The sequence below is a fragment of the Pseudopipra pipra genome, chromosome 4 (assembly GCF_036250125.1).
Source record: "Pseudopipra pipra isolate bDixPip1 chromosome 4, bDixPip1.hap1, whole genome shotgun sequence".
NCBI lineage: Eukaryota > Metazoa > Chordata > Aves > Passeriformes > Pipridae > Pseudopipra > Pseudopipra pipra.
Genome location: NC_087552.1, coordinates 57,928,684 through 57,940,994, shown reverse-complemented (window position 1 = coordinate 57,940,994; position 12,311 = coordinate 57,928,684). Strand labels below are relative to the sequence as shown.

Below are 12,311 nucleotides of genomic sequence, written 5' to 3'. Positions count from 1 at the left end.
TCCCTCTAAGCTATGGAATAGTTTTTCAGTGGTAGAGGAGAAAACTGTTATTTGTGACATATTAATCTAGAATTGACAAAGCCCTGAAACATGTAGTCATGTACAGCCCTAGACCAGCCTGGAGACAGACTGGATGGCATAACTTTTACATCTGTAACATCTATTACACTGTGCTGTGGGGTTTGTCTTTGAAAGATGGTGCTCAGCAGTACACAAATCTATGGGGAAATAGAGAAGTATAACAGATAAATGGTTTCATTCATATTTTCTCAGAAATTATGCTCTCCTGTGTAGTTTTGGAGACATATTTTCAAACACATTTCTTCTCAGGTAACTGTATAAAAAGTCAGTGCTAAACTGAAGTTAATCTACTGGAGACACTGTGAGATCTCAGTGTACCTGTGGTATATTACAGTGAACAAACACACACGAGCCATGCTTAAAGGAAGAGTCAGCACTCTGCATTTCTCACCTGCAGTTCCAGAGAGTTCCACACTTAAGGTTTGTTCAATAGTCTTGTTCTCAAATGGGGAACCCTTGGGATCACTGGAAGACAGGGCACATTTATAAAAACAAGCTGAAATGGAGTTGCTGTAGCCAAAATCTACTGAACCCCCCTCCCTTTTATAAATGTTTGCACTTTTTAGTACTTACTTTGGTGACTCAGGTGTCAATGGAAGTGATAAACTTGTTGGTTTGGCTAAAGGAAAAAAGGAAACAATTATGGCATATTTAAACACTCTGTAATGAATGCTATAAACATTTCTTTTTATTTTGGCACTGGAATCCTGTGGTAGTCAGTTAGGGCTGAACTTTGATATTCAATTGCCATTTTTTATATCTCAGATAGATAAATAAAGAGACTCATCCTGATTCCTTATTACTAGTACCAAAAGGGCACTTAAATTTCAACAATTATTTACATCAATTACAGTACCTCTGAAATGCAGTACACAATCCAAATGCCAAGAACCTTTCAGAAGAAGAGTGGTACATCTTAAAAATCAATGAAGAACTCTACAGGATACACTGTGAAAATGTTATTTCTCTTCGAGTTAATTTAGACTACAGTTCACGATTTATTTGGAAACAGGAGCAGCAGAATAACTACAAAGTAACAGAACGCTATGAATATTCAGTTAATTTTACTTCTACAATATACAGTTTTATATATAGCACTGAGAATTGGTTGTTTCTGTGAGGCCAGAGTCCAACCAGTTATAGTCCAAATTTCTGAAAATTATCCTGCAAACTATGACAAGCCATGGACATAGTCACAGATGGTTAAAAATGGGGTTGAAGCTCTCAGCACTACAATCCCAACATACGCAAAAAACAAAGCTCTGGCTATAAAAATACAAGTCTTTGTAGCTTTTATTCATGCAAAATTGTATTTTCCTAAAGTAAGCCAAGAATTAGGATATTGTCATGCAACTACAATTCCTTTAACTGCCAGTAAAATGTTTAAAATTAAAAATTATATTACTTGCAAATTTTACTTTTCAGAAGTTAGATAGATGTTTTAAATACAAAGAGCATTGTAGCAAGAACAACAGCAGGGGTTCTCTTCTGCAGATTAATTAAGACAAAATGTTCCCCTTGAACACTCCTGCACTGCAGATCTTTTGTCCAGAGTGTCACTACTGCATATTTCATATTCATTCTAGACTTGGAGCTCCCATTAATATGAAAGGATTTTATATGCAAATTGATTACCTTTATAAGCTCTAGAGCATTCCTGAAGTAATAGTACATTTTTTAAAAAAATTAACCCAGTTCTGAAGAGCTGCATATTGTTTTTCCTCCTCCCCGTATGAAAGTTAGAAATGGAAGCTCAGGTGTTCACCTGGGGTTCACCTTCCTCAGAAGTCACTGTCAGGGTATGGAGATGCACCTCAATGAGTTATTTGTTTGATCCATCATGGCCACTGATTTGTGTATAAAACCAGGTGTGATGATAAAACTGAATGTTACATGACTCATCTTTGTGCGTAAGGTTCTGGAATAAACTTATATACAAAGGCTTCTTTTTTTTTTTTTTTTTTTGAGGATAAAAATCTACATGCCTTTACCAAGTTTAGGCTTTTTTAAGAAGCTGAATGTGTAAGAGCTATTTAAGCCTCCAAAAAGTCTCATTCTAGCTCTTATTAGCCCCACAGAGTAGTCTCACATCAGAATATACACATATTAAATTCTGAAGCACTGAGGCACAGTGCAAATCTGTCAGAGATGGGCACAGAACCAAGGTATTATCTCACACTTGCATGTATTAATTTTAGGCAGATATCACTGAGCAATCCCACTGAGAAATTCGCATACCAAAACACCCATTAGTTTTCTTACTGCTAGGCAAGGGTTTGACCAAACACTCTTCCTGTAAAGGATTCATCCTCCCATACAGCTACTGATAGTGTAAATATTTAGCCAAGACACTATCATTTTCCATGGCGCCTGTTTATTAGAGTTCAAAGGTCTACTGTGGTGTGGTTTTTTTTCTTATTAAAAAGGGTTCACATCAAGTTGCTTATCCCTGTAAATTGAAAACATTCAGGTTCAAAAGAACTAAGTTTCCTCATGGGTAAATTTCAGTGCAAAACCACAGATGATCTTTGGCATGAATGCGTTTGTGGACGTTCCCGTGGGTTTGCAATATGCTTGCAACAGTAACCCTAAAGGAAAATAACGTTTGACTTATCCTTTGTGAGCTCTTCATAACTGAAAGAAAATATCAGATCCTGATTATTTTTAAAACAGAAGGAGACAATTTTCTTGTACTTTTGATTATATGTATGAAACCAATAACTGCAGGTCTGCAAATGTCAGTTAAATTTGCAAGGTTGATTCTGCATGAATTGATTGTCCAAGCTGAAAGCTTACATTCTTATATTTGTATTATATGCAAATCCATTGATATCGAAGTTATATATTGGTGTATGAGGCAAATTTGCTGAAAAAACCAACATTTTAGAAGCCTGTAAATTAAAGTTCAGGAATTAAAGAAGAGAGTAATTTCTCTCTACCTGCAATTCCACCTGCAATACTACTAAAATCACAGTCATCTGTTAAACACTGGTAAGTTAGCTCTATGTCCCTTTGGACTTTCCTAACCTCTCCTCCTTTCCACAACTCTGCATCCCCTGACTCTTTGTACTGAATCTACACAGTTGCCTCAGCTGGGGAACAAAAGCAGCTCTGATCTGAATATAAAGATTTTTTAATCCGTATTTATGTGTGCACACATCTATATGTGTATAACATACACGTGTATATAGCATGTTATACATGACATACTTTATCACCTACCACCTTAGCATCCAACAGTGTTAGTAAAGCCCCCTGTAACTTCTGGCAGTTCTGTGTTTCCATAGCACTGCAGCAGTAACAGTCCCAGGTTTTACATGTACAGTTCAGCCTGGATTCTGCTGCGAAGCATACTGCCAAAGCCATCCAGAAGGAGTGGTAGTTGGCATCAAGAAGCTCTAGGGGCACTTGGCTTTCTTTCTTAGAATTAATATTGTTCAGATAATTTGAGAACATAATGGAGAAATTCTGCCACTTAGGATGTCAGAATGTACAGCTGCAAGAACGAGACTCAGCGGCAGGAAGGGAAGATTATTAAGTTTGCTTATACTTTCTAGTGCAGAATGAAAAAGTAGAATTGACGGATGCTGAAAATGCAGATAGGAGGGAGGGGAAAAGAAGAAAAACCATACACAGTTTACAACTGCTGCTTTAAAAATACCAGAACAACACATTTAGGGTCATATCCTGATCTCTGTTGCAGCCAGATAACTTCCATTGACTTTAGTGGAGTCATCCAGGATTTGCACTGATGTGACTGAGATAGGCACCTGGGCTTCCAGATGCCAGGCCAACATAAACACCTAGATGTATTTTAAAGTAACAGTAACTTTAAAAAAGCTCCCTTTGGGCTCGTAAGCTTTTACAGCTTTCCTTTATCTTGGGAAAACAGACAGGGGAAGAGGGGGAGAGAAAGTGAGAGAGGAGGCTTTAAGTTCTTGCATCTCTGTCATAGACACTAAGACACTACTTGTAATATAGACCAGTTCTTTACGCATCGAGGGATACTAAAAGTCAACACAAGGGTTTAGTTTTGGCCATAAAGAATCCAAAAATGAGAGAGAAAGATCAGGGTGGCAGCTAAACTTTCAACTATTTATAAAATAAAGTTACAAACTGGCATTCCAGCTTTAACAGGAATGACACATTTATTGCTTTCTCTGTAGCAGTGAGAGCACTATTTATTGTCTCTTTAGGACTATGTGGCAGGTTAACAATGCCTTCAGTTTTACACTAGCAAAAAAGAAAGAAGCACACTAATGAACTGGCCTGCCCAGCTTGTTTAGGGGTATAATGATTTCTTAGTGGTACAGTTCTCTGTGAAAAAGTATCTCCAGCTAGCTTGGTATATTACCATGTGGTATTTGTTTAACTTTTTTACCCGAGATTCTTTTTCTGAGCCTGGGGGCAAAAAATAAAGGATTAAAAGTGTCTAAAAACTAAATCTACCTAACTAATTCTAACTCCATTATACTGTTTTAAAATTGTTTTTACACAGAAGAGATCTGGATTTACAACACTAATCCAAAGAACAGAAGTAGTATCAAGGGTATTCCCAACCACAGTGTTTCAGCTTCCCTGCTGGTACCAAAGCTGTATTCTGCAGTCCCACACCTACCTTGCAGATGATTTGTCTGAGACTGCAGATGGGGCTTCCTTTTGGAGGTGCATTTCTCTTTGCTGCTGTTCCTGTTCTCTGCTGGTTTGGTCTGAGGAGGGTCATCATTCGTAGTCAGATATTTGAGAAGTTCAGAGCAGGGACGTCTTTGAGGCTTTTGCTGTTGACAAATGCTCTTTGCTTTATTGCTCCATGAATTCTCAGTCTTAAAAACAGGGTGTAATAAAATAAAATAAAATAAAATAAAAACTAAAATTAGTGAGCTGAACCTTATCAGAATGGATATAGGTTTTCTGAAGAGATGAGATTTTCAATGAAGTGTTCAGTCTAAGTGTACTAGATCTATGAGCTGTGAATAACTGTTTGCAGAACAAGGAAAGAAAATTACATTTAAAATTCCTAAATGACATTTATGCAGCTTTTTATTTCATTTCTCCTACATTGCAATGTTCCTACTCAGCAACATGTAACTAACAAGACCCTACAGCGCCTTTACTGTGAACAAAAAAATAAGCTGGTTTAAACCTTAATTTGCTGCTGATTGCTTGACCCAGTATTCACAACTCTCTTAAGTACCCCTAAACAGTCCGTTTTCAGTTACAGTGAATGGCAAGACAAACATTGTTTAATACTGCCTGCTAACAGAATTATGTCAGAGCCCCCCATTCTATCCAATTAACGTCTAATATACATTTTTTGCCAAGAATAAAGTGTCATTTGTCTTAGCTCAGACAGCTGGTAAAATGGCAGTCCCGCATCCTGGAGTCACTCATAAACAACACCAGCCCATCAGCAAATTTTATCACGCCCCTTCCTACTCTGTGTATCAATAAAGCAGGCAAGAGTAACAGACGGTGGGACTACAACTGAACTCTGCCAAGAGAAAAAGCATAAATGAAATATTCAGAGCATAAAGGAGCTCAGGTGATTTCCTGGAACCCAGCCTATAATCCATTCACATTTTTTTTAAAGCAGTTACAAGACAGTAGGCAGATTAATGCAATACATTCAGATCTACTGCTTATTTTGTTGCTGAAAGCATAGAAGACCTTGTTACACTTTTTTTTTCCTTATTATAAAAATTAAGTTTGTACCTTAACAACCACAGGGCTTGTTCTGATCCTGTGATTAGTGTTTGCATGGTTTTGTGTGCTGAGACCACTGCATTCATTGTAATTTAGCTGAGTGTTGGCTGGAGCCAGCAAGAGCTTCTTAAGCTACAAACACATCAGGGAAAGGGAAGTGGAAGGAAAAGAGTAAAGTTATGCATCTTTATGGATTAAAATGACTTATCTACATTTTTTGCATAGTTACTTAAAATTAGCTATATCAATTTCAACAATAAACTAGAAAGCAGGACTTGATATTCCTCAAGAGTAAACAGATTTCAATTTCTTCTGGCTTGGCAGCACATTTCTGCTCCCTTTACTGCAGTATACTGCAAGGCAAGCAGAAATGACAGGAATCTTGGATTTCTGAATCCTTGGCAAAATGAAATTCTTGGTGATCTGTTTGACAGAAGAGGCCTCTGATCTAGACAGAGACATTAATTTTAACAGACTAATGGATACAGTGTCAAGATGCAGGTATCTGGCTCTGCTCCCAGTGATAAGAGGCTTTCAGCAGAAACAGAATCAGGTCTCAAACTAGGTTTACTGAGCAAAACGTGTATAATGTTTCACCCACATCCTCACCCAAGATTCAGTTTTGCCCTGGTTAGCACTAAGCTAGTGTTTACTGGTCAAATCAATGTTAAAGGCCCAAAATTAGCCCCGCATCCCACCAGACTCATTGGGCCTTTCTTTACAGATCACCAAAAATGACATCTAAACATACATAACAAAAAGAGCCCCAAGAAATGAAATATAAATTAAGAGCCATTACCCTGGCTTATACCAATAGAATGATAAGCAAAAGTGTCAGCCCCATTAGCATGTCTCAAAAACAATATTTTCAACAGCATTTTAATAGATTGCTATATTAATCATCCTATAGCTATTTGACTATTTGATGGGGGTTTTTTCCCCCGCTTAATTTTCAGTTCTTTACTTGATTTTCCTCTCCAGTCTAAATGAAAAGTCCAGACCTTACTGTGACTACATCATACCCATGCAGCGGGTAGCCAGAGGCACATCCAATTCCTGTTAAACAGTAGGAAGGGTTCTTACTAGAGACGGCTCTTCTGCCTCCTGAGTTGGAGGGGTGCCGTCGGGCATTGGAGAAGGGCTAGCGGCATTTTCGTTGGTCACATCTCCATCTGTCAATGCATCAAATGAAGGCAATCCATCCTCATCCACAGGGATGCTGTCCAGTGTTTCAGTGAGAACAGCTAGTAAGTTTGCTTCGCTCTCTTCATCTATCTTCTGTGGGAGAGGACAAAACAAAAAGAGGAAGAAGGTGAGAAGAGAAAAGGAACAAAAACGATGCCTCTGTATGTGAACAAGCAGACAACACTCAGTTAAATCAGCCCTTGAAACAGTAACCTGCAACAGAATCTCAGAAGATGTAATTAGGTGAAATAAAATGATCCATCTCTGTTCCAGAGAAATCACTTTGCACCTGTGGTGTATTGCTAGTTTGCTTTTCTTCCGCAATTCTTTTTTCTATCAAGTGTTAACAACGATAAGTAATCACCCAGGGATTGTATTACAGGATATGCCTAAGATACTGACACCTAATGATGGTGTCAGCCCAGGCTGTCTCTTTCTTTCTCTTTTCAACATTGAACACCAGCTAATTGACCTGACAAAATTGCAAGAATCAGACAGCTAGTCATGAAACCAAAATGAATCACCGGTGAAATATGGAAAACCTTGTTCACATACGAGGTTCAGTGTAAGTGAGAAAGGGTTTCCTTTCCACACTTCTGCAAAACCTTGCTCCAAACCCAAATAAACAGCTTCTCATTCCTGAGTATTCTTGCATAAGAATAGCCAGCAGGACTCATATTATAAATGGCAGGCTGTTTGGGTTTCTTTTCAAGATATGTACTAGGTCAGTTACCTTTGAAGTTGTCCTTTTGAATTACGTTATTTGCGTGCTCAATGTATGCATTTATCTAATTCAGACTGCAATTATAAAAAGTAGATTAATTCCTAATCAGATGTGGCTGTAATGTTAATTTATATCTTATTTCAGCAACAACAGTTCTTTTTGTCAAATTCAGTAAATTTAAGTGCCTTCCAATTTTTTAATGAAATATAGTCCCTGCTGTATATTAAGGTAGAGATTTTTTGAGTACTGAGAAATAGAACTGTGTAAAAATCATTATATTTATTTTTCAGAAAGATTGGAAATCGATCTTGAAAGATCAATTATCTGGGATTCCTAAGCTGATCCTAGTACTATTAAAGTAAATGAAAAGCCTTTCACTGATTCCAGGGATACTAGCGTCAGAGTAGTTCCATCATGCTCCATGTTCACCCTGTGAAAGGACTTCAGCTAAGTTCAAATCTCAAAGTTTAGAAGTGAACTAGCAAGACAAATGGCATCAGTAAGACAAACAAGCATGAAAAAAAAAGAAGTTAGAAAAGGAAACAACAAAACATTGCCAAGTTACACTACCAAAAAAAAAAAATAAATAAAATCATCAAGTGAATCTGGGTATCCCCTTAGCATGACTTTTTTCAGTAATACTTTTATCTAGCAGACTCCAAACAGAGATGATCATAAACCACACAGATAATTGCTCCTGCCAGGCTTCTCTGCCAAATCACACCTCATGGCTTCTAACATAAAAGCTGTCTTTGAGCTAGAAAGCTAAGGCAGAGCACAAACTGTACTGGTGCTTACAGCATCATCTCCAAGAAACAAATAAATACTCAGGCAAGCTACTGCTAAGGAGAAGCACTTACTTAAAAGGCCAAAAGGCTTTTTGGCCACTGAGAAAAAGTGTCCAAGTTCCAGTATCAGGTGATTTCCACCATACCAAGCAGACGCATGCACAGAGATGTGATTATTCAGAGTGCAGAGGATGGAAATGACAGAGGGGAGCCACCTTGCGAATAAAACTCACATCCAGCTTTTCACAGCCACTTTCTGAGAGGAAAAGAGGAAAATTACGGTGCCCCTTCTAGAATAGTAAGAAAAAAGCATTATTGGGCAAAAAAGCATTTTAAGTGCCAGTGTTTCTTCCCAATGGCATTTCAAGCCCCTTGCAGGCAGTGGGATAAATGGTGTGAGAGCCAGCCCTTGGGCCTGGGGTGGCCATGAGGGGGTCTGGATGCGTGATCCCAAGCCCCACACCAGGAACTTCTTCAGCAAGTCTAGCTGGTGGGGCACACTGCTGAGCCCTGCATCTTATAAAGCTGACAACTAAGCTGGAAGTGTTACTATTTCTAACAAGGAATGCCTTCTTTAATAATAGCATGCCAGAAGAAATCCTGATATTTGCTGTTAGCTGCTCAGCTCTCATGTTTTAAACAGACATTCAAGTGTGCTGACATTCAAGAACAGAAAGTTGAGTGGACACCGATCCTCATCACAGCAATTTCAATTAGTTTTGTACAAGTTTCAACATTCAAACACCCCAGAGAAAGCAGAGGATGTGACAAAGAGGACTCTGTTAAACAATTAATGTCACTTTCCATTATTGCTTCAGTCCCAATTTACAGAGCAAATAAATCAAAGTCACCACAGATGAAGCACACTAGCTGGCTAACACATGTCTATTCACAAACGACATGGAAGCAGGAACACATTAGTAAAGAAAATGACATTGCTAGATAGCCTTTTAAAGGTTTAACTATGGTATTGCTCCTAATTGTCCTAAATTACTGTTTATAAAGAAACACAACTATCAGATACAGCAGAAATGGTGCTGAAGGGAGATGTGGAGGGAGAGATGGTCAGGTACATCAACAACTGAGCAATAATCACTGAAGCAGCAGCTTTCTCCTTTGCTATTACAGCCTGAGTCCTGGTGTTGACAGCACTGGGGAGAAGCAACTCCATGGCCAAATGCAGGCTCTTTCACAGTTTCAGGACTGTCACTGCAGAAGTTCACATTTCAGACTGGCATCCAACTTGCTCATCACACAGGCACAGTGAGTCAGAAACAGCTGAGCACCTTCCATCTATGCCGAGGTCAGAGGATGCACTGTATGCTCTCTGGAACTCACTGCACCATATCCCTAACTTGAAGCAGGATCTCACTGAAAGGGTTTGCTTCCATCTAAAGGAGTAAATCTTAAGTATTTAGACCACCTAAATGAACTACAGTGTGTAAGTAAAAGGGGTGGAGGATAATCTCAAATGTAAAGCTGCATGGCAAATACATGCAGTTATTAAACTTTTATGAAAACAGTTTATAATGACTGTATCTTGCTAACTACTGGTTCTTTTTAATGCAGAAGCAGTTATGAATGACTTCCCAGTCACAGTGGATGAAGTTCTTAACATCGATGGTTGTTAACTCAACATAAACATGTTGGGGCCAGAAGTTTTTTGATCTCTCTAAATTTTCACCCAGACGAAAGAGGCAAGGAACCCAAGTATGTCACAAAATGCATATGCTTCCATGTTTCTGACATCAAAAATTTCCAGTGTATCCAGAATGCCATTAAGTCTGACATAAAATAAAATTTGGTATTGGTGTCACTCTGTACTGGTGAATGCAAGAGGGGTAAACTGCCAGAACACCCATCAATCCTCAAACATGAGTGATCTAGGAGTCTAAAGACCATGAGAAGTTTCTAACTGGGCTATTCTCTGCTTTTACATGCTTTGTTCTAATCCTTTAATATTTCTACAGCACTAATTTCTCTCTCTGAAAACACTTTAATAGTTGTGTAACAATCTAATTGGGTTTCTGCCTTCAGTAAAACGTCTCCAGAGATATTCTGTCTTTGGCCAGTGAAATGAGTTGATAATTTACCCACACAAAGGTATTTAAATCTTCTGCCCCTGATGATTCTTTCTCTTTTGCTTATTCTGACTATTGATGGAGCTGGGTTCACCTTGTGGTTAGCATTTTAATCTGTAATACCTGTTCCTTGTCAGCAATCCATAGAGGCCACAGACGCCAAAGACTGAGCTGTAACAGAGGCTCATCCACCTTGTCTTTCACATGCATCCCTTTAGGGTGCATATAGTGAGCATGTTGTGATTTTTCTTTAAATTTTTTTCCTTTAAAAAAGATCATGCAACATTACAAAACCACTGTCATTACCATCAGATTGGGTTCAAGAACACCTAGGCAAACTTGACATTCACAAGTCCATGAGCCTGATGGGATGCATCCACAAGTGCTGAGAGAGCTGGAAGACACCATAGTAAGGCCACTTATGGTCATCTTTGAGAGGTCATGGTGATCAGGAGAGGTGCCTGAGGACTGGAAGAAAGCAAATGTCACCTCAATCTTCAAAAAGGGCAAGAAGGAGGATGCAGGGAATTACCAGCCAATCAGCCTCACCTCAACCCCTGGAAAGGTGATGCAGCACCTCATTCTGGAGGCCATCTCTATCCACATGGATGACAAGAAGGTGATCAGAAGTAGTCAGCATGGATTCACTAAAGCTAAATCATGCTTGATGGACCTGATTGCTTTTATTATGAAACAACTACCTGGATGGATGAGGGGAGAGCAGTGGATGTTGCCTACCTTGACTTCAGGAAGGCTTTTGACACTGTCTCTCACAATATCCACATAGGCAAACTCAGGAAGTGTGGGTTGGATGAGTGAACAGTGGGATGGATTGAGAACTGGATGAATGGCAGACTCCAGAGCACCGTAATTAGTGGCACAGGGTCTAGTTGGAGGCCTGTCATGAGTGCTGTTCCTCAAGGTTCAATATCGGGCCCAGTATTGTCTAATTTATTCATCAGTGACCTGGATGAAGGGGCAGATGCCTCCTCAGCAAGTTCACTGATCACACAACGCTGGGAGGAGTGGCCAATATCCCACAGTGATGTGCAGCCCTTCAGAAGGACCTCAACAGGCTGGAGACATGGGCAGAGAAGAACTGTCTGAAATTCAACGAAGACTTCTGCAGAGTCCTGCACCTGGGGAAGAGTAACTTCATGCACCGGGACAGGCTGGGGGCTGACCTGATGGAAAGCAGCTCTGTAGAGAAGGACTTGGGGGTCCTGGTGGACAACAAGCTGTCCATGAGTCAGCAGTGTGACCTTGTGTCCAAGATGATCAATGGTATCCTGGGGTACAGTAGGAAGAGCATTGCCAGCAGGTGGAGGGAGGTGATCCTGCCTCTCTACTCAGCCCTAGTGAGGTGCACCAGTTCTGAGCTCCTCAGTACAAGAGGGATATGGAGCTCCTGGAGCCCGTCCAATGGAGGGCCTGAAGCATCTCTTATGAAGAAAGGCTGAGGGAATTGGGCCCATTCAGCCTCATGAAGAGACAACTGAGAGGGGACCTCATCAATCTCTATAAGTATCTGAAGGGAAGGTGTCAAGATGATGGAGACAGGCTCTTCTCAGTGGTGCCAAGCAATAGGACAAGAGGCAAAGGGAAGAAACTGATGCACAGGAAGTTCCATCTGAATATGAGGAAGAAATTCTTTACCGTGTGGGTGACTGCGCACTGGAACAGACTGCCCAGAAAGGTTGTGGAGTTTCCCTCATTGGAGATATTTAAGCACCATCTGGCTGCAATCCT

The 12,311-nt window shown here is 39.7% G+C and overlaps 1 protein-coding gene across 3 annotated transcripts in view; it reads right to left on the bottom strand.

The window, feature by feature from the left end:
* PPARGC1A (PPARG coactivator 1 alpha) overlaps positions 1 to 12,311 on the bottom strand; it is a 368,659-nt gene that overhangs the window by 25,807 nt on the left and 330,541 nt on the right. For 2 of the 3 annotated variants that reach the window (XM_064653102.1, XM_064653103.1), the window contains exons 3-7: positions 6,868 to 7,062; positions 5,794 to 5,916; positions 4,700 to 4,904; positions 655 to 700; positions 473 to 546 (exon numbers count right to left, since the gene is read on the bottom strand). In XM_064653102.1, coding sequence (XP_064509172.1) covers positions 473 to 546; positions 655 to 700; positions 4,700 to 4,904; positions 5,794 to 5,916; positions 6,868 to 7,062 — 643 coding nt within the window. Of the gene's footprint in view, positions 1 to 472; positions 547 to 654; positions 701 to 4,699; positions 4,905 to 5,793; positions 5,917 to 6,806; positions 7,063 to 12,311 lie in introns of those variants that run through there. The other variant, XM_064653104.1, reaches the window with a different exon arrangement.